Consider the following 27,047-nt stretch of genomic DNA (forward strand, 5'->3'; position numbering starts at 1 on the left):
AAAGTCACTGAGTTTTTTAAATGGGTATGTACAAACTGACATTAATCTTTAACAAGGCTGTCAAAACGGAGAGCATCCAAAACAACTGCTGTACAGTGTCCTTCACCATCTTGACTGAATTGGACATCATCACATGACTAAAAATGCGTCATCGTATTCAAAAGCCTCCGTTTTCACAGTCCACACTACGACGCGAAGACGGCGTTTTTAAATTTATCCGCTTTGGAGAGCTCTTCCAAAAGCTACATTTTCGTTGATTTAAAATGCCGTCTCAGTGTGGACGGAAGGCCAAAACGGAGAGAAAAATATGTTTTCAAGCGAAAAAAGTCATTTAGGTTTTAATGATACACATAACGCCACTGCATCATTAGCCAGACAGCTAAAAACATACTTTTGAATGGAAGCACACATGCACCAAGGGGCGGAGCTAGCAATGACACATACACAGGTAGCATAATCGCAGTCTTTTAATAGACAGGAATCGGGTACTGATAGGCTGTCACACTACTATGACTAATATGGCCAGCTTTACCATCCCTCATAAACACCTGAACTCCACCTGCTCCCCCTTTCATTCTGGGAAAAACCTGATGGAAATAGTATCAGGAGTTACTCTTATGACATCTTACTTACATCGGCTCATCTCAGGAGAGTGAACTGAACTACAGAGCAAAGTGCGGTAAATCAACCGAACAGAAGATTTCTTTCAGGTAAAACAACAAATTATATACTTACACTGATTCCCGTTATACAAATGCCTATCTTTGCATTATGCGTGCATTTTATTTATATATTTATTAATTTGATTAATAAATGAATTTCCTCTATATTGGTTGGCAGGGCACTTTTGTAAGTGTCTTTTGGAAAAGTGCATCTGCTAAATGCCTTAAATGTAAATGATGTGGATCAATTTAAACATGAGCTGTTTGTTATATAGGGCATTGTCTGTTTTTTAAGGTCTAATTCTAGTTGTTGACAATAATTTAACCAATGGAAATAACTACTATTGACATAATTGTATTCAAAAGTGTTTCAACAACATTTATAATAGTAAATATTGTAAGGCCCGGCCAAATGGCCCAACAGCAGTTTCCAGTAGAGCAGGTAAAGGATACCTGCGCGTTCGGTCTATTCAGTGTGGAAAAATAGTAGCCTGACTTCATCATACTCATATTCTAGTCAGAATGTGAGTCTGATACTGCTCCATAGGGCTTTGATTATGAGGTGTGCCTTAACTGAACCAGGAAAAAAAAAATTCTTCACTCAAATATTCGTTTCTCTAAATACCTGGCTATGTGAAAACGTAGCCTAAGTGACAAATGTTGAGCGTTACTTGTAAAATGTTAAATGTTGTCCATTTCGGTTGCTTCTTTTACTTGGTCCTCCATGAGTGCGACCAAAGGAGAAACCACAATGACCACAGGGTTTTCATTGCGTCCCATCTTCTTAGGCTGATAGAATTTACCCAGCTGATAAATTAAACTTTTGGCGAATCCCGTAGGAAGGACGGCAAACACATCTTTCCGATTGACAAATGCCTTGATTGCAGTTCCCTGTTCGTCTTTTAAAATGAATAAGCTGTCAATTTCTTTTACAACAGACGCGATAGCGAAATCTATACATCTCAATTCTCCAGCTGCAGTCATCTTTGTTGTAAACCAGTTCAACCCAAGCGCTTTTTGATGACCTGATGATTACTACGTAACTGCAGATCATCTGTCCATCATCGTATAAAGCCCGCCCCGGCAATTTGATTGGCCCGACGATTTCTGAACAGATCATATTTACTCCTCAATGGATTGAGTCCAGACCAAACTTCCCGACCAAAAAATGTTGTGGGTGGGGTTCGGGCTGGCACCCAGGCTAGCAAAATAGTTTAAAGGAGAACTCCGGCCAATTTTAACATTGACATTAAAATTTTAATTTTTTTAGTAAATTTGGAGTGCTGTCAGTACAGAGAACAACGACACAAATCGGTGTTGCCTACACCGTGTTTTCCTCTTTTAGAATTTGCAAATGTGAAAGATATGAATAAAAGTAATGTTAATTCGATTGTCGATTTCACGCGCGCGATCATTGGTAACTAAGCATTGTTAGTTGAACTCGACAATCAACTACTGTGGACTTCGACCGAAAACAGGAAGTAAATACAGGTATGTGAGCTGGCTGAATTAACATCACTGTTATTCATATCTTTCACATCTACTGCAGTCAGATTCACCGTGTTCACTCTGAATAAAATCACTCACTTGGCTGTGCACTTGTAATGACACATCAAGGATGTTAAGAGGCTAAAAGCAGGTTTAAAACTTGTCCCATTTAAGTCAACAGGGTGCAAATCAAGAGGATAACACGGTGTAGGCAACACCAATTTTTGTCGCTGTTCTATGTATTGAGAGCACTCCAAATTTACAAAAAAATTAGCTCAATGGTAAAATTGTTTTTAAAGGGTAACTCCACACATTTGCATTAAGATTTCCATTGTTAGAAATCCAGTAATACTATTGAATGGTCGTGCAACACTTTCATTTTCCCCTGAGACGAGAGAAATCCTCTATTTACCTTTTTCACTTCCTCCTACAATGACGCAAAAATCGTAATTTTACGTCATTGTAGGAGGAGGTGTAAAAGGGGGGGATTTCTGTGAAGACTACAAGCACTAGTTCCCACCCTTTCAAACCCGCCCATAGGGGGTTGGACCTAATGCGCTAACAGACCGATCAGATCCTACATACACTTAACTAAAGTAACATTACATTAAACAAAGGTAAGACTCAACCTATTTAGCTTGGTCGAGCAACATTTTGTTGTCCTAAATGGAAATTTCCTTTATTAGCCTTTACAGTCTAAGTACACTTGAATTAGTGCCAGGTGTTAGCCGGATCTCTAAAAGCTCAGTTGGGTGTGCCCTAAGCTCCACTCAAAACTGGACTTTAGCCCGTTACTAACCTGACGCATATTTGGGGTTACAATGGATACAAGGTAATCGACTAGAGTTCATAATTTCAAGTAAGTCAGTTTTTACTAGTCAGGTAAATGTATCATGCCTTTTATATAATCAATTTAAAGATGGTCAATACAAAACATCAAATGCTCAGAAATAAAGAGTAAAAGATGCATACCTGACCTCTGAAAAATATATAATGTCTGGAGGATGGGCTGGTTTGAGGTTCTTTTTGCCTTACAATATAATGAATATGTAGCTGGGGTCCGCTTAAGAATAGGGGCCCTATGACTACCTCTACATTTGCACGACTACGCCACCCTGCTTAACAGGGAAATATTTATACTCATGAATTTAATAACCCACAAAAAGGACACACAGGAACGTTATTAATCGAGGAAGGGCCAGAGACGTGGATACAAAAATACAAAAGACTTTATTATAGTCAACAACAATCTTAAGACAACATGAAATGACCGGGTCATCAGGCAACACTGCCGACAGTTGTGATTTATCCTCAAGCTCAACGCATCACCAGACGCGGGACCGCGCAAGAGGAACGCCAGAGGGGAGTAGCAGCTGCCAACAGCCGCGATTTATCCTCAAAGCTCCAAGCGAGAACGGATGAGGAACCAGGAAGGGGCGGTGCCCGGAAAATGACGCACCACGCAGACGACACCCACACTTAAACAGTGACTCGAAACCCTTTTTATATGGTCCCGTATCGTTATGATTGAACTCACGCCCGAACGCATTAGGTTAATTTGACGCAGCAGTACGTCCCACTACAATCATATAATATTTTAATAAATAAACTGGAAAGTTTGTTTATAGAAAATCTATTTTGTAATCTAGTCTTAATTTACTATGATTTTGAACAGGTCAATTTCAGATTCAGAAAGAAGAATGTCGCACAGTGTCACACCCGTGAACTCTTCGACACTTGTCATCCAGTTTCAACCACCAACACAAACAGCAGCAGCTGGAACTGGGAGAAATGTTCCTGTGGCTGTTTATGGACAACAGCTAGCAGGAGTTTCACCTCTTCATGGACTTAAGTCATTTCTGAAAGGCCAACCAAAATCCCTTGGGGTGAGAAATTGTTCATAAACCCAAATAATTGATTTGTGTGTATATGTGTGAGGTAAGGAAATTACATAAATTCTAAAAAGGATTGGTGCACACATGAATAAAGCATTTTTATTGAAGAATGTGACAATGCCTTGGTAACATAGGAAAGACAGTAATAGAAGACAAGGTTCATAATTACAGTGTAAAAAATTATAGTGTATCAGTCACAGAGAAGAATGTTTTAGTCCATAACTACAGCTGTTATGAATTTATTTTCAACATTTTATATCGTTCCACCAAATGTAATATCGTTTTACTTTATAAAAGACTCTCTTGTCTTTCACAGACTGTCCAGATAATGATTGGTCTGTTGACTCTCCTGTTGGGAATTGTGTCTACAGTTTATGCAGATTCCATCTTTGTCTTTTTTGGTATTCCTTACTGGGGATCTATCATCGTAAGAAACAATTATACAATTAAATGTTGTGTCTTTTATAACACAAGTTACATTTTCCAACAGAAGCCTTGATTTTTGTCTTTCTCTCTGCTCTCAGTACATCACCGCAGGCTCACTCTGCATTGCTGCAGAAAACAAACTGAATTCACCCTCAAGTTTGTGTTTGGTATGTACACAACACTTGCTATTTTTAGGGGTTTAAGCACCAGAAGTACTGGAACCCTATTGTGTTCATACTAATTTTCTGAGATGATTTCATCTTCCTTAATTTTCTACCAAAACAATTGTATGGGCATCAGTGACCGTAATTCATAGAGACCCCAAACTTGTCAGTGTCACAATCCTAGTGATGTGCATTGTGTTTTGTATGCTCTTATGTTAAAGTGAATAGTTTGATCCCATTTGTTTCTGTGCAAAAGCCAAAATAGATGAGAAACAACCAAGACGTGATTGGCAAACAAGACACACCTGGGGACAACCAGGAACTAATCAGGGTAACTAGTAACAAACAAGGCAGGTAAGGCAACAAGGGAAACAGAAATTAAACACAGAAACAAATGGGAACAGAGACATTTCAACAGAAAAATCCATACAAAACAAAAGGCACCCCACCAGGATCGTGACGTCAGGAAGGTCTCAAGTGTACACATCTACTCAGGTGCACAGACACACATCTGCAACAGCTCTGGTGGACATTTCTGCCAATTGCACGCTCCCTCAAAACTTGCGACATCTGTGGCATGGTGCTGTGTGATAAAACGGCACATTTTAGAGTGGCCTTTTATTGTGGCCAGCCTAAGGCACACCTGTGCAATAATCATGTTGTCTAATCAGCATCTTGATATGCCACACCTGTGAGGTGGATGTATAATCTGGGCAAAGAAGTGCTCACTAACACAGATTTAGACAGATTTTTTTAAACAATATTTGAGAGAAATAGGCCCTTTGTGTACAAAGAAAAAGTCTTAGATCTTTGAGTTCAGCTCATGAAAAATGGGGGCAAAAACAAAAGTGTTTTGCGTTTATAATTTTGTTCAGTGTATATAACGCTGCGTTTACACTTGGCATTAACATGCGATTACCGTGATCTGATCAAGCAGATGGGATCATAAGCCAGTCAGGACACGGTGCGTTTACACCTGTCCACATCACGTGACTTCTGTATCTGGATAACAGATCGGATCTCGCATTCCCGCAAAAAAAAAAAAAGGATGGCTCTGGTGCAAAGTCAACCTGAAGTGTTTTATTTTTTTATTTACAGTTTTCAGCCCTGGGACGTTTTACAAATCTCGCAAAAAATGAGGAGGATGAAGAGGCTGCAAGTTCTAATGATGTGGATAGATGCCGTAATGCAAACGGTACAGAGAAACGTATGGGTCCGAGAACGTTGCCAGCTGTGGTGGGGAAATGCGTGTTCTTTACAGAAAATGAATGGTTCTGCAACTTTCGGGTGCAAAGGAAAACATTTCAGTATTTTTGCGATGTAGCCTACATGTACTTCACACTCGACTGTAACGCAAAACCACAGAGCTCTCAGTTCCAGAGAGAGGAGGGGGAATAATCACAGTGGCGGTTTTGTGTAAGGGCCACCTGTGAATGCAGACACGATGGCTGGATTGAGTTTACATTACACTGATAACATTCCGCTCAGAAGCGCGTTTACACTTGTCTTTTCAATGTGTATGTGGACAACATCCGGAAACAGGTAGCATGTTAATCCCAAGTGTAAACGCAGCCTAAGTCAGTGCAAGTTGCTTTCAGTTAAAACGGCTCAAACATGCATTTTAGTCTGGGACTAGACTTAAGCCTGGTCTGTGAAAATAGGCAATAGACTACATGACATTTTGAGAATTCACATCAAACTCTGCCATAGTGGCACAACTGAAATTCTTCTTTATTGTTATTAGGATTAATCCCTGGAGATGTACCATCTCATTTTCGAAGGGGTCCAAACAACATTAGAACATAAAAAAAAGTAAATTACAATTAATTTTCAAACAACAACATTTTTTACAAAAAAACAAACATAAACAATAATGAAAATATTACACCACCTAGTTATCAGAATACAAAATAATAATTAGGGACCTTTCGGTATTTATGGAAGGGGCCACCGGAGGAAAATAGGGGAGGGTCATGTCGTTTTTTTCTTTGGTGAGGGGAGGGTCCTACAACTTTTTTTTAGTCTAGGGGTGGGTCACTCAACTTTTGTATTTATGAAAACATCTAAATTTTAAAGTGGCTTTTTCGGTGCATATTTTCAATGTAGCTCCATGTAGCTCCCTCAGTCCCCCCCTCTCCATCGCTAGCAGATGGGTCTGACCCAGCAAAAATCGCACCATCCCCCAACCCATTAATGCACAACACCTGACCCCACCCCAACAATCACAGTAGGCTCTTGTAAACGCGCTTTATTTCAAAATGGATCACAACATTCTGAGGACGAAAGTACGGACCGCTAGCTGGAAGCACAAAAACATAACTTCAGGGAAGTGTATATAGCGTTTTATTTTTATATTGTTCATACATTTCTTTCTTGAATGCTACTGTTATACATCTCCTATAGCTGGAAAAAAATAATAAAGCAGTTTGTTTATAGTTGTTTAAGCAGTTTATATGTTGTGTATCTTTTTTCTTATTTTTAATAACAAAGATAAAATATAATTTTAAATATTTTGGATTTTTATCTTCGCCCACTTTGGCCTAAATGTCTGCCATTCTTCTTTATTATATATTTTGTAACCAATACGTTTTGTTTTTGAAGCTGGAATGTAGCTGTCTAGCTCAAAGGTTTCACGTTGCCTAGCAAAAATTCTTTTAAAGCTTCAAACCAACAGCAGAAACGCTAGGAACATAAACCATGTCAAATGTAGACAAATACCTGGTCGAATTTCTGGCAACTTTCAAATTTCTGACCCAACTCGGTCTCTGGGACTTGAAGGTGGTGTACTGGTGTGCATCCACAGTAGCTGCAGGCATTGCCCTGTGCTGGCAGGTCGTAATCCTCGCATTCTTCACACTTCAGGCACCTACCCCTCTGCACACCACGTTTATCCTTCATTTCCTTTTTTCTTGAACGGTATGGGGAGTAAAATAATTGCCTGAGCCTCGCGCTGTGGGTTTCGAGTGGTGACACTGCGCGCGACCCTCGGGTGAGTCGCGAGAATTAAAAAAAAAGGTTTGCCAGTGATTTTTTAAAACTGTTTTTAAATCCGTTTTAATATGAATATTATTGATGATATTAACTTTGAATAGAATTACACTGAAAAATCTTTCAAATACATGCAAAATAAATATTCCACGTGTCACATGACCCCCGTACAATCAATCAGTGGTCGCTCTAGAAAAAGTTTGAAAACTATTGAGAGGGCACGGCACTGGGCACTAGCAGCAAAGCGCGAATGTGATTTCTGGCGCCAATACGTAGGCAACTCTTCAAATATCCTTTCGGTCCCGGTGATTTGAAATTGTGCAAACGACATGAGAAGGAATGAGTAAACGTTATGCAAACTCCCAAATTGACGCTCGTGTCTCCAAATGGAGTTTTGGATAATGTTAGGCTTCGGCAGCTTTTAAAGGTAATACCTATGCTAAAATATACAATGACTGAGCAAATGTGTTGAATTTGTTATACCCACTGTGCTTTGTTGAATGGTCTCAATGTTGTTATATTTCATGTGAATACAAACGTTAGATGAGTAGTATGCAGGAAGTGTTGCTTATTGTGTTTCCACAAAAATGTGAGTATTATAATCTACTGAAATGGCCACCATAAACGTGGAGTGTAATGTAACGTACGCAGAGGTTTGTCATAGTTGTAAACAAACAATGGCTTCTGAACATCTTTACCAAGCGCAAACCAGTACAGAAATCAATAAATTATCGGGGAGGGTCATGCATTTTTTCACAATCATTTTGGAGGGTCATAGAAAAATTTATTGCTGGCTAAGGGAGGGTCAAGTCTTTTTTGACAACAAATCTCAAAACTCCTCCGGTGGCCCCTTAAATAAAAAACGAACAGTCCCTTACACAACAAAATATACTGATCAGAGAAGACAATTGTAAAAAAGAAAAAAATATATACATAGATGTATAAACAAGTGTAAATAAATGTAAGCATAGTCAGCATAAACAACAGTGACAGTTTCAATGACAGCATATACAGTCCACCTTAAAATAAATTGACAAAGATTGTTTAAACAACCGGAATGACGTAATGCAGGTACATTTTTCCAGTCTTTTGGGGCTTTAAACATAAAAGCTCTTTGACCTATGACCGTAATTGTTGTTGTTTTGTTTTTTGCATGAGGAGCCAGAAAATAAGTATGGGCAGAATGCCTAACTTCGTAATTTAAAGAAAAAGGTTCAAGGTATTGTTGTAGGTAACTGAGATAGTTGAAATTAATAGATTTAAATATATATTGACCATTGGAGTGCATTGGACAGTGATGCGTAAAAAAAAGAACATCCCAAAACAAATCTACAAAGTCTATTATATGCTGTATTAAGCGAGGCAAGATCTGATTTTGATACCATTTCATAAACCACATCACAATAATCAAAGTTTCTTAAAAACACTATATGAAAAAAAATTCCGAGATTGATGTAAAATACTAATTCCACCGTTAACTTTACATAAAACATGGTTAATGTGAGATTTTGAAAGAAAGTTCAAAATCAAGCCATACACCAAGATATTTAATAGTATCAACTTTATGCAAAGGGGTACCGTCTTTATGTGATACAACACAAGTTTTGGATTTAAGTTTCTGTCTAGAACCAAAAATCATAAAATGTGACTTAGTTTTATTAAACACAATTTTTTTTTAGCAAAAACCCAATCTTGTAACATTTTAAAATCATACTGAAGAGATAGTTAAATTAGTATAGAATCAGAATTTGATGCATATATAACAGTATCATCAGGATAAGTTGAACCTGACCATAATTTTGAATTAATGGTAAATTATTAACACAAATAGAATAAATAAGTGGTCCCAGTATTGAACCTTGAGGGACATAACTGAAGATAAGATAAGATAAGATAATGCCTTTATTTGTCTCAAAAGTGAGAAATTTCAAGAGGAAAAATACAGCATGACATGAGGAGAGGTGAGGAGAAAAAAGGCAACCCCCAGACTATGCTCCTGAAGGAGTACAGTGTGGGAACAGTAAAAAACACCTCAGCAACATTAGCACATAATCAGTACACTCTACAACACACAAGACATGCAACAGGGGAGGGGAGTGGGGGATGGAGGTAACCCAGCACAGGCAGGCAGCCATCCGGTCCTGCAGCCATTCTCGGCGCTGGTCACAGACCCGCCTGTCAGACTGGTGGTACAAAGCGTTGAAGGCGAGGGATGGGGGGTGGGGGGGTGATTGCATATCTGTATATATGTAAGAGTTTGTGTGTGTGTAGGCCTGGAGAGTCGCTACGCCTGGCATCATAATCTAGGTGCCTCAAGTCCGCAGGATTGTCATAGCGATACACAGCAAGTTGCCATGGAGACAACCCTGATCAGGTCCCAGACAGAGTCAACAATCAGCAGGTGTCTGTGGGCAGTGGGGGAAGGAACGCAAGGGCGTCTCTCTGCAGTGGTCTTCCGGGGGAGTTGTTGTTGTTCCTTGGCCAAGGCCAGTGCTGGATGAGGGGGGCCGAAAGCAGATAAGATTGGGATTGTTTGGTCTTGGGACGAGTAGCCGCATTCCGATTTACACAGCTCCTGGTCCATTTTGGTCTCCGAAACGATGCATTTGCCTTTGAAAAGCTGTGAGCTTCTCCATGATGTTATCCATATAGTGGTTCATAGTCACAGTCTGAGTGCTGACAGCCCTGCCCACTGCTTCAATCATGACGGGCAGCCTTGTGGAGCTTTTGGACAGCTGTCGCCGACTTCTTAATTCCTCGATAAACCAGGGCAATGCCTAATCCAATCAGCAGAAGTTATCATGGTTCCGAATAGGTAGATATCTTCAATGTCCTCCACGGAAAGAGCCGCCAGACACACGATCCGCCACCTCTCCCACGCGTCCATCGTGTAGCCAGCTGCGAACGTTCCGGCAGGGCAGTCAGGTTCCCCCGAACCCAAGCTTCTCGTCGAGAAGATGTTGTCAATTGCGTTGAGAGACCAGTTGATCAAATCCATAATTTCTTAGTTTGGAGAGCAGTGCGGAGAGAGTCTCTCAAAGTACAAGACAGTAGACTAGATGAGACGAGAGGAGCAAAGCAGGGGAGGTAAGGGAGAGGAGGGGAAGAAAATGCGACCGCCTTCGTTGAGAGCCAAAGAAAAAGAAGATAAGATAACTGAACATTACTGATCCTACAGTTATTTTCAGTTCAGTTAAAGTTGAAAATGTAATATAAATCTTTTTGGGTGGATGTCATAACAAAAGTTATAATATGATTCACCTACATAAAAAAATTATATGCTAGAAGCGAATCAGCGAATTCCAGTGTCTAATAACGTCAAATCTGAATGGCCTACCTAAATGTTTAACACAAGTCCACATACACCCCATATATTTTATGATCGCATATCTTACGGCAGTAAAAAATTATACAGAGGATTTGTTTTAGATTAACATTGGAGGAATTTGTTTTTGACACCATATTTACTGTAACCTAAACTGTCAGTAGCTATCTTTCCATTCAAAATTGTGACTAATGCGTAAAATGGGAATATCACATAAATCATTTGCAAATAAAACACAGTTTCCGTGCAGTGAGCCGAAGAGAACAAAATCGTCACTTCCTGATAAACTGGCACTTAATATAAAGAAAAATGGAAGTAACTGCAGTAGGAGAAGCCACTGTATATAATAATATTCATATCTTATAAATTACTAGCAACTCAGAGTGCAGACAAAACGCAGTCGTGTAAGACAGGTCTGGCAGGTAATTATACCAAACCACTTTAACAACAGACTTTGCTTAGGCGTTTCAGAACGACCAAAACAGCATTTCAGATGCTTTGCAATGGGATGGTAAAACTGGACTAAACAGGGGACAGATTACATTGCAAAGTCACATGACTTTTTTTGATGCACATCGAGGAATTTATTCAGTAAATGTGTTTCCATTGTAATTTACTGGGGGGGAGGAAGTTTCATTGTAATTTATGCCCATGTTTCTTTAACAGATATATATATTTTTTATCCGACTCAATTGAGCGCATATGTTTTTATACACATTTTTTGAATTTATGCGCATCTTGGCATTTCCATCCGGCGTTTTTTTTATGTGATATCCCAAAATGCATATAATACTAGGTGGATGGAACCATAGCTAATGAAGATTGACTGGACTTTGTTGTAAAAAAACTCATTATTTCTTAAATGATACATTTCAATCATATCCCTTAATCACCCACATGAGACATTGGTGCTTGGAAACTGATAATTGATGCTTGTGGGAATATTTTATTTGTTTGTTTATTTTTATCACGCTCCATATACCTTTCCATCTACGCTAACAAGTTAAAGTTTTAGTTCATTTATCAATATATTTTATGTTTTTTTTCTACCTATAGGTGAAAGGTTCACTTGGAATGAACATTTTCAGTGCTATAACTGCAGGCATTTCCTTTATCATCATTTCATTGGATTTGACTATAGGGCCATTGAACATGTACAATTACTGCGACAATTATTATGATTGTTATGGTATTAAGGACAAGTATAAGGTATGTTACCAACTTTTATATTCACATTTATTTAGTAATTACAATAAATTCACTGTGGTCAGTACAGTTGTCAAAAGTCAAGCCTTAAAGGGTAAGTTCGGCATTTTGCAAGTAAAGACCTTTTTTAAAATCATTTCTTATGAAATCGAATGGTTAAGATTACAATTTGGACACATGCTGCTGTCCCGAGAATTTTAGGTTTTTGTGTTAGCACCCAACATTTCAGAAGTAGTTTATAGATCTCTTGCTATTACTGATCATTTACAATGCAAGAAGGCATTATACATTAATTTATAAATATGTTGTGTTACTATATGAACCTCAAGGATGATAGATTATGAACTTCTGAGTGCTAATCATTAATTATTTTGTCATTATTTGTGCTAATGTTGAATTCTCTCTCAGACTCTCTTCCGGGGAATCAGTGGTGTATTATTGATATTCGCCTTACTTCAGTTTATCATCTCCATCTCTCTGTCAGGATTTGCTTGTAAAGCTTCCTGCTGTTCTCCACAGGTGAGTGATGCGTCAAGTTTTTCAGTTGTGAAATTATTTCAAGAAATCCAAATTAAAGCATAAGGTTCCTCACTAGGACATGTCAGAAGGATATCTGTCTTTTGCTTTTTTCTACTCCATTTGAAGTACATTGATGTCTATAAACCTGTAATACTGAAACTGTCTGCAGGGCCGGCCCGAGGCATAAGCGAACTAAGCAGGGGGCCCCCCAATCGAGTTTAAAAAAATAATAATTTGTATGACATAAATGAATGAATATGACTGAATGAATAATTCAAGACAAGAAAATTCTGATTTCATGATCAATATACCTGCCTACAACTGCTGCTGTGTCTGCCAGCGTTTAAGTCATGCGTATAATCTAGACACCTCGCGCGTGCATAGACAATTTGTGCGCAACTGCGCCCGTTTGAACTCTTCTCCACTTTATTATACCACACATCAGATCACTAACTCCAAAAACCTGCGACACTCCAGTACCAAGTGCACACGACCCATTCCTATCTACGGCAAGCCCCGAGGGGAAAAATAGATTGCGTTCACACATACAATGAGCGCCAGTACATCATTACCGATATTATAGTAACAGACTTTGTTGAATTCTGACATGTACAATCCAACAAAGCCTGTTACAATAATAATAATAAAAACGATTTTGTAGGACAGTTACACTGTATTGAGACAGTTGAGAAATAATAATATTTTTACAGTTTTCAGAAATAATTGTCTTTGTTGACTTATTGTCTTGCTCTTATTATGTTTCTGATTTCTCATTTTTCTCATTATTTTAGCAAATAATTTATTTTATATGTTTTGAGACAGTTTGTTTTAAGAAGTTTCAAAGAGTTAGTAAAAGACTAAAAAGTAAAAGTTAAAACCATTTTATTTAAGGAGGTATCTATTTTTTATTAAGTATTTATTTTGTGTTAATACATAACCTCACTGTATTCATTTATAATGTATCATTATTGCATGACATTTGTGTCAATAATCGTCAAGCGCAGGTGACTTCGCGTAGTGGGAGGGGGCCCCCAAATCAAATTCTGCTTAGGGCCCCCAAAAGGCTCGGACCGGCTCTGCTGTCTGCCAGTGTCATTGCATGTGTGGCATTTCACAGTGAGAAGACATACAACAATTTGTGTGAATTTTTCCAAAGGTGTCGTTTGTTCCACAAGTTTTGACTCAACATCCCAGTTGTTTTGGGCACAATCATTTCCAAGATCTTAACAACTCAGAGGTAAGAGGAGCTTCTAACCCCAGTTTAATTAGACCAAGTAAAACGGTAAAAAAAAAAAAGTTCCACAAAAACAAATGAATTGAAAATAGTATCACTATATATATATTAGGGGTGCGCCGATCCGATACTCAGTATCGGAATTGCTCCGATACTACAAATTTTTGCTCCGATACTACAAATATTTGCCGGATCGGGTATCGCCAGACGAGACCATCCAAATTCGATCCGATATTGTAGCCTACGAATGTTATTGTTATACAACGCAAAAGGCACAAAAACATTATAAAGCGCTATAATGTTTCCGTGTACTATATTCCAAGTTTTATGAAGCCATTACATATAGTTTAATGTGAGGTACAGATTTAAATCGTTAAATTAATCTTCACCTAAGTGCTTCCCTCCGCTGCGGCTGTCAATCATTCTCCATTCAGCGTCAAACAGCACTCGGGTAAAACAGTCAACATGATGAAACACTCTCCAAGATGAGTCAATGTTCCTATTATTATACTGTAGATCTGTAGATAAAGGTCTATGGTTTGCATAAAAGCACTTTAACGTGCTGGAGTTTCACGTGTTACTTTCAACCGGGTGTCTGTTAGATCACAACACAACTGATCAGTGATCACAACACGGGAGTAGAGAGCGATATAATTGCTCTTCACGCGCACATTAACTGAAATTTAAAACTGTTAAAAGGCTCAAACTAATGAATAAATAAAGAAATATATGTATATCTTACTTTTGTGCTTTGAATTTTTCAATGCGAGGCGCTGCGCTCCGTGACTCCATGTTGCTTCGAGCGCATCATTCTGCGCACGGGAAGCGCATAAGCGTTTCGTGCCGCTCTGAATTGGAGGCTTTCATATTACAATACTTTTGCGGAATGGCAGTTTATTGATAGCTTTAGTTGTTCTGTCCAATCTATCATATGTTGCTGCTTCATTAAAAAGTTGCGCTTAAAATTTAAAAATAATTGTCTTTTAATTATATAGTATATATTTTGTCTGTATTGTTTTACAAAGTAAGGAAAATAATGTTTAAGTCAAGCTTTGATGCCTTTAACAAAAGAATAATCACAGTCTCTTCCCCAAAGTGAGGCACACAGATACAGTTTATTAGGTAATTTGGCACTGTTTTTTTAATTATTATTTTAGCCTTGGTTCGGATCGGTATCGGCCAATACTGAGTCCCAGGTATCGGAATCGGTATCGGAGGCAAAAAAGGCGGATCGTGCCACCCCTAATATATATATTTATATATATATATATATATATATATATATATACTCTCACCTAAAGGATTATTAGGAACACCTGTTCAATTTCTCATTAATGCAATTATCTAATCAACCAATCACATGGCAATTGCTTCAATGCATTAAGGGGTGTGGTCCTGGTCAAGACAATCTCCTGAACTCCAAACTGAATGTCAGAATAAGAAAGAAAGGTGATTTAAGCAATTTTGAGCGTGGCATGGTTGTTGGTGCCAGACGGGCCGGTCTGAGTATTTCAGAATCTGCTCAGTTACTGGGATTTTCACGCACAACCATTTCTAGGGTTTACAAGGAATAGTGTGAAAAGGGAAAAACATCCAGTATGCGGCAGTCCTGTGGGCGAAAATGCCTTGTTGATGCTAGAGGTCAGAGGAGAATGGGCCGACTGATTCAAGCTGATAGAAGAGCAACTTTGACTGAAATAACTGTCACAGTGTCTGGTTTGTGTTTCCCCGGGTGTCACTAGAGATCCTCGTTTTCACGGTGTCCTTAACTTTGACTACAATTCCCAGCATCCTGTCTGTCACTTATCACTGTTCATTACACTCAGCTGTTCCCTGTAATCATTGTCCCAGCTGTTCATTGTTAGTCTTGTTAGATCTGTGTGTATATATTCCATGTCTGGGTCAGTATGTGTTACGGAGTCGTTGTTAATGTCTCACACTTCTTGGTTTGTTCCTGACTGTTCCTTGTGTTCGTTGTTCTTGTTTGGATTGCTTGTATGGTATTTGACCCTTGCCTGGACTGGATTGCGTTTCACAGATTACCCAATAAATATCTCACTGCACTTGGATCTACTGTCTCTCTCATGTGTGGCGTGACAGAACGACTCCGTCCCGATGAATAGATCCAGCAGTTCGGAATTCCATAACCATTCTCCTGTGTATGGGGAAGGAAAGGGACCACAGAGAGGAGGTTCGCAGGTCGGGGAGGAAGCGCCTCGACTAAACATTTTTCATTGTTTTGGCTTATGGGCCCAGCAGACTGAGGAAGCAGCGGCGGCTAAGGCTTCAGCGAACTCGTCCATCAGAGATGGTGAGTCGTTTCTGGTGACTCATCTGGTGAAGTTCTCCGGAATTCGGGGAGGTTGCAGGGGAGGAGGTGGTCGACAAATTCCACGACACCGTCCTCCGCCTTGCCATTCTTCTGATCCGGAGCCGCCGGACTGGTCCAGTACAAGATCCTCGCCGCTGGTTCCACCCCGCACAAAGTCATCATCGCGAGGCTCATCTAGCACAAGGTCCTCACCACTGGTCCCGTCCAACACAAGATCCTCGCCGCTGGTTCCGCCCAGCACAAGATCTTCGCCGCTAGTCCCGTCCTTCATAAAGCCCTCGCCACTGGTTTCGTCCAGCCCAAGGTCCTCAGCACTGGTCCTGTCCAGTCCAAAGTCCTCGCCGCTGGTCCCGTCTAGTACTGAGGCTGCACCTCGCCATCAAGGACCGAGGAGAAGGGCCTCTTATCTCCCCAACGGTGGTCGTCCCTGTGCAGCATGCGGTCATTTCAGAGGCCGTCCCTGTGCAGCGTGCGGTCGTTTTGGAGGCCGTCCCTGTGCAGCATGTGGTTATTTCAGAGGCCGTCCCTGGCCGTCCCATACAGCATGCGGTCATTTTGGAGGGCGTCCCAGTGCAGCCCGCCGTTGTTCCGGTGGTCCCTGTTCCGGTGGTCCCGAGTCCGGTGGTCCCAGTACCGGTGGTCCCAGTGCCGGTGGTCCCGAGTCCAGTGGTCCCGAGTCAAGTGTCTGCTGTTCCAGAGCCGGAGCCAGTGCCTGTTCCAGAGCCGGAGCCTGTGTCTGCTGTACCTGAGCCGGAGCCAGCGCCTGTTCCTGAACTAGTGTTTGTTTCTGTGTTTGTGTCTGTTCTTGTGGCTGTTTCAGTTTTGGTGTCTGTTCCTGAGCCGGTGTCTGTTCCTGAGCCGGTGTCTGTTCCTGAGCCAGTGCCAGTGTCTGTTCCAGAGCTGGAGCCAGTGGCTGTTCTAGAGCCGGAGCCGGTGCCGTCTGTTCCAGAGCCGGTGCCGTCTGTTCCAGAGCCGGTGTCTACTGTTCCAGAGCCGGAGCCAGTGTCTGTTCCTGAGCCGGAGCCAGTGTCTGTTCCTGAGCCGGAGCCAGTGTCTGTTCCTGAGTCGGTGTCTGTTCCTTTTCCTGAGCCGTGGTCGCCTGAGTGGTCGTCTTCGCCCTGGTCTTCACCGCCCTGGCCACCCGAAGGATCTTCACCGCCCTGGCCGCCCGAGGGGTCTTCACCGCCCTGGCCGCCCGAGGGATCTTCACCGCCCTGGCCGCCCGAGGGGTCTTCACCGCCCTGGCCGCCCGATGGGTCGTCTGCTTCGCCCTGGCCGCCCGATGGGTCGTCTGCTTCGCCCTGGCCGCCCGATGGGTCGTCTGCTTCGCCCTGGCCGCCCGATGGGTCGTCTGCTTCGCCCTGGCCGCCCGATGGGTCGTCCGCTTCGCCCTGGCCGCCCGGTGGACTGTCTGCTTCGCCCTGGCCGCCCGATACTCTTTGTTTTGCCCTGGTCCCTGGTTAAACCATCACCCCCTGTTTCGGTTCCCTTCCATGGACCTGGCCCACCATCCCTCCCCCTGATCCTCAACAATTCCACCTCCCTCCTGAACCCTTGTGTTTTGTTGTCGTGGAGCGTCTGGTAGCCACTCCGTAGAGGGGGGGTTATGTCACAGTGTCTGGTTTGTGTTTCCCAGGGTGTCATTAGAGATCCTCATTTTCACGGTGTCCTTCACTTTGACTACAATTCCCAGCATCCTGTCTGTCACTTATCACTGTTCATTACACTCAGCTGTTCCCTGTAATCATTGTCCCAGCTGTTCATTGTTAGTCTTGTTAGATCTGTGTGTATATATTCCATGTCTGTGTCAGTATGTGTTACGGAGTCGTTGTTAATGTCTCACACTTCTTGGTTTGTTCCTGCCTGTTCCTTGTGTTCGTTGTTCTTGTTTGGATTGCTTGTATGGTATTTGACCCTTGCCTGGACTGGATTGCGTTTCACGGATTACCCAATAAATATCTCACTGCACTTGGATCTACTGTCTCTCTCGTGTGTGGCGTGACAATAACCACTCGTTACAACCGAGGTATGCAGCAAAGCATTTGTGAAGCCACAACACGCACAACCTTGAGGCGGATGGGCTACAACAGCATAAGACCCCACCGGGTACCACTCATCTCCACTACAAATAGGAAAAAGAGGCTACAATTTGCAAGAGCTCACCAATATTGGACAGTTGAAGACTGGAAAAATGTTGCCTGGTCTGATGAGTCTCGATTTCTGTTGAGACATTCAGATGGTAGAGTCAGAATTTGACGTAAACAGAATGAGAACATGGATCCTTCATGCCTCGTTACCACTGTGCAGGCTGGTGGTGGTGATGTAACGGTGTGGGGGATGTTTTCTTGGCACACTTTAGGCCACTTAGTGCCAATTGGGCATCGTTTAAATGCCACGGCCTACCTGAGCTTTGTTTCTGACCATGTCCATCCCTTTATGGCCACCATGTACCCATCCTCTGATGGCTACTTCCAGCAGGATAATGCACCATGTCACAAAGCTTGAATAATTTCAAATTGGTTTCTTAAACATAACAGTGAGTTCACTGTACTAAAATGGCCCCCACAGTCACCAGATCTCAACCCAATAGAGCTTCGTGCCCTGGATGTGCATCCCACAAATCTCCATCAACTGCAAAATGCTATCCTATCAATATGGGCCAACATTTCTAAAGAATGCTTTCAGCACCTTGTTGAATCATGCCACGTAGAATTAAGGCAGTTCTGAAGGCCAAAGGGGGTCAAACACAGTATTAGTATGGTGTTCCTAATAATCCTTTAGGTGAGTGTGTATATATATATATATATATATATATATATATATATATGATCTTGAACTGTGTAAAGTACTGAGTAATGGGTGCATTAATTGTTTAATAATATCAATAAATAAGTTATCTGTAATTAAGAAAGCTGATCATATAGCTCATATATAATGTTTTTTTCTTTTAGATACCTGTGGTCAGCAACCCTGCCATGCATCATCTTCCTGCAGAAAATCCTCCACAATACAGTGATTTTAAAAAATAAATATTAAAAAAGAGTAGACAGATTTGAGGTGGTACTCAAGGGTTTTCCCAGTAATTTCCTGTCCATTATCTCTAATGACTTTCATTAAAAAGAGAACATGACAGAAACAAAACATTGATAATAATTACAGATTTTATAAGTCACAAATGTGTTAACAATAGGGGGTGTAGCGGTACACAGAAGTCACGGTTCGGTACTCAACTCGATTTTGGGGTCATGGTTCGGTAGGATTTCGGCACAATAGGAAAATGGTCACACTTTAGTTTTAGGGTCCAATTCTCACTATTAACTAACTATCAACTTTTGTTACTAATTATTGCTTATTAGTTAGTAAGGTTGTTAAATTTAGGAATCGGGTAGGATTTAAGGGATGCAGAATAAGGCACTGATATGTGCTTTATAAGTACTAATAAACAGCCAATATCCCTAGTAATATGCATGCTAATAAGCAACTAGTTAGTAGTGAGAATTGGACCCCAAACTAAAGTGTTACGAAAAAAGCAACAAATCCAAAATGGTAGTTTTATTTGATTTTGAACAGACAGTAGTGCAAATTACAGTTTGTTCCACCTAGCAGCATTTAGTCCACCTGAGGTAGTAAACAGAATGCACTCCTGCAGGGATGATAAAAAAACAAATGATATTTGGTCACAATCAGCTACAAAACATTGTGTGTTATAAAAGTGCAAAATAAATATTTTGTTGTTACAATTTGCTCCACTTAGAAAAAAAACATCCTATACTTATTTCCCACGTCAACTCCGTTTCGCTCACAGTTGCAAGTGCAAACCTTTCAAAGTATACTCCTTTTTCCGTGAGCTCAGGAAGATACTATTTAGTTTTTAAGCGGTCATTCACACATTCACATTCACTGTTCTTTTTCTGCTCTTTTTCCTATTGTGGTGGTTAGCAAACATCGTAGCATTACCGTATACATGCCCCCTTCTGAATTGGAGTGTGGATCATCTGTGACTGACTGTATTTGTCATCTGACTGTTTGCCCCGAATTGTGACGGTTTGAGATGAATACATGTACCGTTACACCCTTAGTAAACAATAACTATTAAATACTAGGTACTATTTCATGATTTTAAGCCAAGAAATTTACTGAAGCAATTAGTTGTTCAAAACAATCTATCCAGTTTCACTGAAGATTAAACCAGTATAAACTGTAAGAATAACGTATACAGAATTAAAAAAATGCCTTATTCATATCTTTTTTGTGTGTGTGTGTTCCCTTTCACCTTTATTTAACAAGGCAAAACACTTAAGAATGAATTCTTATTTACAACAATAATCTGGCAGGTGAATATCAATCTCCTGAAGGAAACACAAACATATTTATAATTAAAATTTGATTAAAACAAAATAGCCTATTTAAAAAAAAAACAATTGTAAAAAGATATAAATATAGATAATATAGCTGCATGCAACAATTACCGGGGCCAAGCGCAAGAAGCGGCAACAGATGCCATCATGGGTGGGAGTGGCAGACCAACTGTAGCAAGGAGCAATTAAAGACCCTAACGGTGCTGCTGAGGGAGAACTTTGCGCCATTGTTGCTGACGAGTTAAAGATGCACCTTAGCTTCGTCAGGGAACTGTTTAAGGAACAATTTGCCCCGATCGCGGATAGACTTGGTGTCCTGGAAGAGGACGTTCGACTGATAAGAAATAACTTTGACAAGATGCAGGCAGCTCTTCGTAACGCAAAAAAAGACACCGTGGAGGTTAAGTTAGCAGTGGATACCCTTCAGGAAAAGTTGGCGAGAATCGAAGACAAAAGCCGCCAGTCCAATGTACGTCTAGTGGGACTAAAAGAGGGTGTGGAAGGAGATGAACCTTTGCGATTTATACAGAATAATCTTCCTAAATGGATTCCCTCTCTTGCTGGCAAGGTACTGGAAATTGAAAGAGCTCACCGTATCTACGGCGGTGAGCGCGCAAAATCTACCCCTCGTACGTTCATCTTTAAGATGCTGCGCTATCAAGATCGGAATGCAATCCTAAATGGAGCCCGTGCTGCTGGACAAATTGTTCATAATGGATCTCCACTGCTTTTCTTCCCAGACTACAGCACTCACTAAGAGGAGGGCGATGGGACTGGCGAGGAAGAAGCTAACTCAGTTGGGAATGACGTCTTTTCTGCTCTATCCCGCGGTAGTGAAAGTTACTCACCGAGGGAAGATTTCACTTTTTGAGACACCGGCGGAGGTTGAAAAGTTCATCCTCAATTGGGATCCCATCGCAAAATCTTCTCTGAAGGGAGATGTGGCGGTCGTGTCACGAGAATCCGAGGCGAATCAGCATGAATCGGCAGTTCCCATGGAGGACCTTGCTGAGACGAGCTGATTTGATTTCATCCATTTCATCATTCATTGAAATGATGGACGAGCCGAACTGCTAGTTGGCCGCGTATCCAAAGTCTGTTATGTTAAGGGCAGGTAGAAGAGTGTGTTTTAACTCATTGCTCACTGCCCGTTCTTTTACTGTTCTTGTTTGTGTTTTTCTTTTTGCATGCCCGAGTCTGCCCACGTAAGTTTAATTTCTTTTTTTTCTTTGGTCATTTTTTTAATGCATATATTCATATGTATAATACTCTTTGGTCTTCCCGCCTTGTTCTGGTTAGTCTGCATATTGCTGTTAGTTAACTCATGGCTATAAATATATTGTCATGGAACGTTAATGGGTTAAATTGCCCCATCAAACAAACCAAATGCTTAGATTATCTAAGATGCAAAAAGGTCTCTTTTGCCCTTATACAAGAGTCGCATTTGAAGTCGGCTGACATACATCGCTTTCAAAATAGATACTTTAAAATTATTTCCTCTTCTTCGGCCGTCAATAAATCTAAAGGGGTACTGATATTGTCTAGGCGCTCTACTATTTTCTCAATTACACGATCTGGTGGGGATAAAGAAGGCTGAATCACCTATGTTGTTGGTTCTCTAAATAATACTAAATACGCTTTTGTTTCTGTATATGCACCCAACGAGGGTGATCCCTTATTTTTTCAAGAATTATTAAGTGTATTTGCGAGTGTTGTTAGGGGGTGATTTTAATGCTGTTTTGGTTCCTCAGCTAGATAGCATTCGACAGAATTGAGTGGAATTTTTTGTGGTCTGTTTTGGAGCATTTTGGATTTGGTTCTTTTTTCATGCAAGCTGTCAAAACTATCTATTTTGATTGTTCAGCCAGAGTTTTTACTGGCCTTGCTTTTTAATTTATCATTAGAGCCTTTGGCCCAAGCAATTAGACAATAGTCTGCAATAGTCCCCATAAGCTGTGTTAATACCACTCATAAGATTTCACTCTATGCTGACGACATTCTTTTGTATCTATCAAATATCACAGATTCGGTTAAAGAATGCTTAAAATTATTTGATACATTTGGTAAACTGTCCGGTTATAAAATTAACTGGAGCAAATCCGTACTTATGCCCCTTAACTCAGCTGCTAAATCAGAGATTCAGGCCTTACCCACCATGATTCCAGTCAGCGACCAGTTTAATTATCTTGGGATTAGAGTTTTTTCTTCACTATCTTGCATTTCTAAGTGGAACTACCAGTCTCTTCTTGATAAGATTTAGAGTAATCTCCTATGTGTTGGTCTCCACTCTGCTTGGCTCTTCATGGTAGGATGGCCACTATTAAGATGAATATACTTCCGAGGCTGAGCTTTTTATTTTCAACTTTACCTCTGGAACCACCTATTGGTTACTTTAAACAGCTTCGTACAGCAGTAACAAAATTCTTATGGAACTATAAACGGCCTAGAATTTGTCTCAAATCTATGCACAGGTTAAAACCTCATGGAGGCTAATCGCTACCAGATTTTTGGTCCTATTATTTAGCATACCAAATAAGACCACTTAGGACGTGGATTGATGCTGAATCCCCTGTGCCATGGCGGACCTTAGAAACTAATATTATTCACCCATTGCGTCTACAGGATTTACCTTTTACTGGGATACCTAAGAAAGTTTGGGAAAAGTTTGGTCCAATTATATGTCATTCTATCAAAACCTGGAGAGTGGCAGAAAGGATCATGGGAGCTTCAGATTCCTACTGTGATTCCACCCCCATTTGGCATAATAGTAATCTCTGTACGGGTAACAAACCCTTTGTTTCCAAATGCTGGGCTAAATGTGGGGTTTATACCATGAAAGATATGTACAGTGATTATGGGCTTAAATCCTTTCAGAGTCTAAAGGAGGAATTCTCTCTTCCAGGGTTTTCCTTCTTTTTGTATCTAAGATTGAGGTCTGCGCTAAAAGCCTATGGAGTACCCTGGTCAACGAAAGTATCTTCTCATCCTATGATAGACTGGATAGATTCCAGTATGGCTTCTAGAGGTATTGTGAGCATAATTTATAAATCGCTTGTGGTACGACAGTACGTGAACATTCCGACTGAGGACTTTTGGGAGAGGCAACTTAACATCGTGATTGACTGGGACACTGTCTGGGGGAATTGTTTTGCTACCTCAAAAAATCCAGCTCACCAAATGATACATTATAAGCTAATTTATAAGGCATATGCCACACCCGGTTTACTAAATAAAATGAAAAGAAAGTCTGATCCTTTCTGTCACCTGTGTAACAGTGCACATTTAGGTACATATACGCATATGTTCTGGGACTGTTCTCGAATTGTGCCGGTCTGGTCTTCGGTCTAGGACCAACTGACAGACCTTCTGAGGATTCCGATACAAAAGGACCCTCTGGTTTTTCTTTTGCTGGACGATTCCTCACTGTCACTGTCTGTCAATCAAAGGAGGATTCTGTCCGCTGTTCTTACTGCTGCTAAAAAGGTTATCCTAAAACTGTGGGTGGAACCAACTACCCCAGCTATGTCTGTCTGGATGTCCTATTTGATGGACATTGCTCTTTTGGAGTGTACCTCAGCTAAAGTGCTCGGCGCCAACAGAATTACAACACAATTTTGGCGGGACCTTATTGAGACTTTATCAAAAAGACTCTGAGTTCCTTCTATATATAATTTTGTCTAATTATATTGTAATTTCCTGTCATATGTATCTATTTAGTCTTATGATTATGGGCGGATCTTGGGCTTTGTTGTAAATAGTTATACACAAATTTTTTTTAATAAATAAAGAATCACAAAAAAAAATTCAATTACATGAATGGTTTCCAGATTCCATATTATCTGACTATTGTGGACACACCAGGCTTCGGTGATACCAGAGGAATTTCACATGACCAGAAAATCACAAAGCAGATTCAGGAGTTCTTTTCTAATCCAGGAGGGATCGACCGCATTGATGCCGTGTGTTTTGTAGTACAGGCTTCACTTGCCCGTTTGACACACACAGAAATACATCTTTGACTCCATTCTTTCCATATTTGGGAAGGATATTGCTGAAAAATAATGAATAATGAATCTGCAGTGGTTGAGGGGTCTGGCTGTGGAAAGTTTGACCAAATGTTCTGGAATCTGGGATTTTCTAGTATGAACAAATTCTTCACATTCCTCAACACGATGGAAACCAAGAGCTTGTCTCTAACACAGGAGGTCCTAAAAGAGCGACAGCATCTAAAAGTTTTGGTGGAAGGTCTCCAGCCCCAAATAAATGCTGGTCTGACAAAACTGGATGAAATCAAGAAGACAAGAGCTGCTCTGGACCAGCACAAGACTGAAATGGAGGCAAAAGAAGGATTTTGAATATGAATTAGAAGTACTTGTCCCAAAACAGATCGAAAACAAATCAAGCACCTTTTTGACCAACTGCCAAAAGTGTCACTTCACATGTCATGATGCATGTATCTATGGAAATGACAGTGATAAAGAGAAGTGTTCTGCAATGACAAATGGAAAGTGCCGGGTCTGTCCTGGAAAGTGTGCCTGGAACGTGCACTCTAATCAGAAATATAAGTGGTATTATGTCACAGAAAAGAGAAAGGACACCTATCAGGATTTAAAAAAGCGATTTTAGGATGCACATGGACAGGTCATGTCAAAAGAAAAGAGCTTGAAATGGAGCTTGAGCTTGTCCAGGATATTGTGGCCAGACTAATTGAAAAATCTCAAATGTCTTTGGAGCGTCTGCAGAAAATCGCCCTGAAGCCCAATCCTCTGTCCACTCCTGACTACATTAATCTGATGATTGAGTCTGAGAAACAAGAGGCCAAGACTGGATTTCAAGATCGCATTCAATCTTTAATGGAAGTCAGGAAGAATGCAGAGATCATCAGTAAGGTTTCCACAGGAGAAGTGCTTTCAGAGGACTGGAAAGAATACAAACTCGCAACAAGAAAAAAAGAATCATCCTATGATCCAAGGGTCCTGTTCAGTAAAGCAAAGAATTATGTTCAAGAAAAAGTAAGCTCTGCATTCAAGTAAAACATTTAACCTTTTATCTACAATTACAACAGCTATAAACAAAAACATTTGGTTTTGTGGTAATATGCTCTGCATGCATTTTTATTATACTTAAAAATACTTTACCTTAAAAATGGTCTTTATCTTCATTCTTGGTTTGATGTATAATACATACCTGTATGATTTTGCCTAACAGCTTAATACATGAATGTTATGTATCACAAATTAGCAGATTGTATAAGAATACTGTTTTGGAATTATGTAATTTTACTTTCATTGATGCTAGTCATTCATTTTGCATGAAAAAAAAAAACTAAAGTTGACAATCTAAGCATTGTACCGATAAATACATTTAAAATGCATATATATTTTTTACTTTTGGTGTTCTATTTTTGTTTAACAGTCAGGATATTTCTCATACCTTAACTTAGTTTTGAAATGATTTGAAAGGAAATCATAAAGAGAAAGGAAACTTGTCAGGATTTAAAAAAGCGATTTGGAAATCCGCACGGACAGGTCATGTCTAAAGATAAGATATTTTGAAGACAGCTAGAAATGGAGCTTGAGTTTGTCCAGAATATTGTGGGCGGACAAATAGAAAAATCTTAAAAGTCCTTGGAGCGTCTGAAGGAAATCGCCCAATCCTCTGTCCACCCCTGACTACATTGATCTGATGATTGAGTCTGAGAAACAAGAAGCCAAGTCTAGATTTCAAGATCACGTTCAATCTTTAATGGAAGTCAGGAAGAATGCAGAGATCACCAGTAAGGTTCCCACAGGAGAAGTGCTTTCAGAGCATTTGGAAACATATAAATCTGTAAACAGAAAAATAAAAAATAAAATAAAGATCATATGGTCCAGGGGTCCTTTTCAGTAATGTAAATGTAGCCCACATAAACTGTACAGGGCTGAAGTAATTGCTGTGATTCTCCATTCCCCTAGATGGCACTGCTTCATGTTTATTGTCTGAGTCACTCTATGTTGCGCAGCTAAAGAAGATTTGCGATCTTTTTTTCCTTTTCCTACCCTCTCGTCTAGTGCATCGTGAGATGAAGATGAAGCAGACCACTTAACAGAGGCTAGTGTAAACGTGACACTGATTTGATTGGTTAGGGTGGACGGTTGGCAAACAGCTGGATTGTGACTGGTGTACGGATGGTAGGATCTGACGGAGATTCCGGAAGCGATCCGGAAATGGAGGATGATAGGATTGAGGAAGATAGTGGGGGAAATTCAAGTTTAGGATGGAACGTAGTTAAAACTAAGAAAGGAAGAAATGCCGTGAGTTAATTTCAGACTCGGAAAGTGACAAGGGAAGTCAACTGGGTCAAGGACAGAAGAAGGTGTTTAAAGTAATGATAAAGTTTGCTTCCGACTCTGTGAGTAACATCAACCCTTTGAGACTTACAAAAGCAATCAAAGAAAGTGTAGGGATTGT

At 40.4% G+C, this 27,047-nt stretch overlaps 1 protein-coding gene across 1 annotated transcript; it reads left to right on the top strand.

The window, feature by feature from the left end:
* The first annotated feature begins 567 nt into the window (after positions 1-567).
* LOC143718636 (membrane-spanning 4-domains subfamily A member 4A-like) lies at positions 568-20,480 on the top strand. Its single transcript, XM_077209664.1, has 8 exons — positions 568-710; positions 3,826-4,036; positions 4,362-4,472; positions 4,570-4,638; positions 12,005-12,157; positions 12,563-12,673; positions 13,830-13,910; positions 19,191-20,480. The coding sequence occupies exons 2-8, from the start codon at positions 3,851-3,853 to the stop codon at positions 19,266-19,268; spliced, it is 789 nt and encodes a 262-aa protein (XP_077065779.1). The 5' UTR covers positions 568-710; positions 3,826-3,850; the 3' UTR covers positions 19,269-20,480.
* Positions 20,481-27,047: the final 6,567 nt, after the last annotated feature.

The sequence above is a fragment of the Siphateles boraxobius genome, unplaced genomic scaffold, assembly GCF_051911475.1.
Source record: "Siphateles boraxobius isolate OS27281-9 unplaced genomic scaffold, OSU_SipBor_1 61, whole genome shotgun sequence".
NCBI classification, from domain to species: domain Eukaryota; kingdom Metazoa; phylum Chordata; class Actinopteri; order Cypriniformes; family Leuciscidae; genus Siphateles; species Siphateles boraxobius.

Excerpts from the sequence above, each read along its gene's own strand:
- LOC143718636 (XM_077209664.1), top strand. The coding sequence starts at position 3,851 with ATGTCGCACAGTGTCACACCCGTGAACTCTTCGACACTTGTCATCCAG. Across the intron at positions 4,037-4,361 it reads GCCAACCAAAATCCCTTGGG|ACTGTCCAGATAATGATTGG; the intron begins GTGAGAAATTGT and ends TGTCTTTCACAG. Across the intron at positions 13,911-19,190 it reads AAGATCTTAACAACTCAGAG|ATACCTGTGGTCAGCAACCC; the intron begins GTAAGAGGAGCT and ends TTTTTCTTTTAG.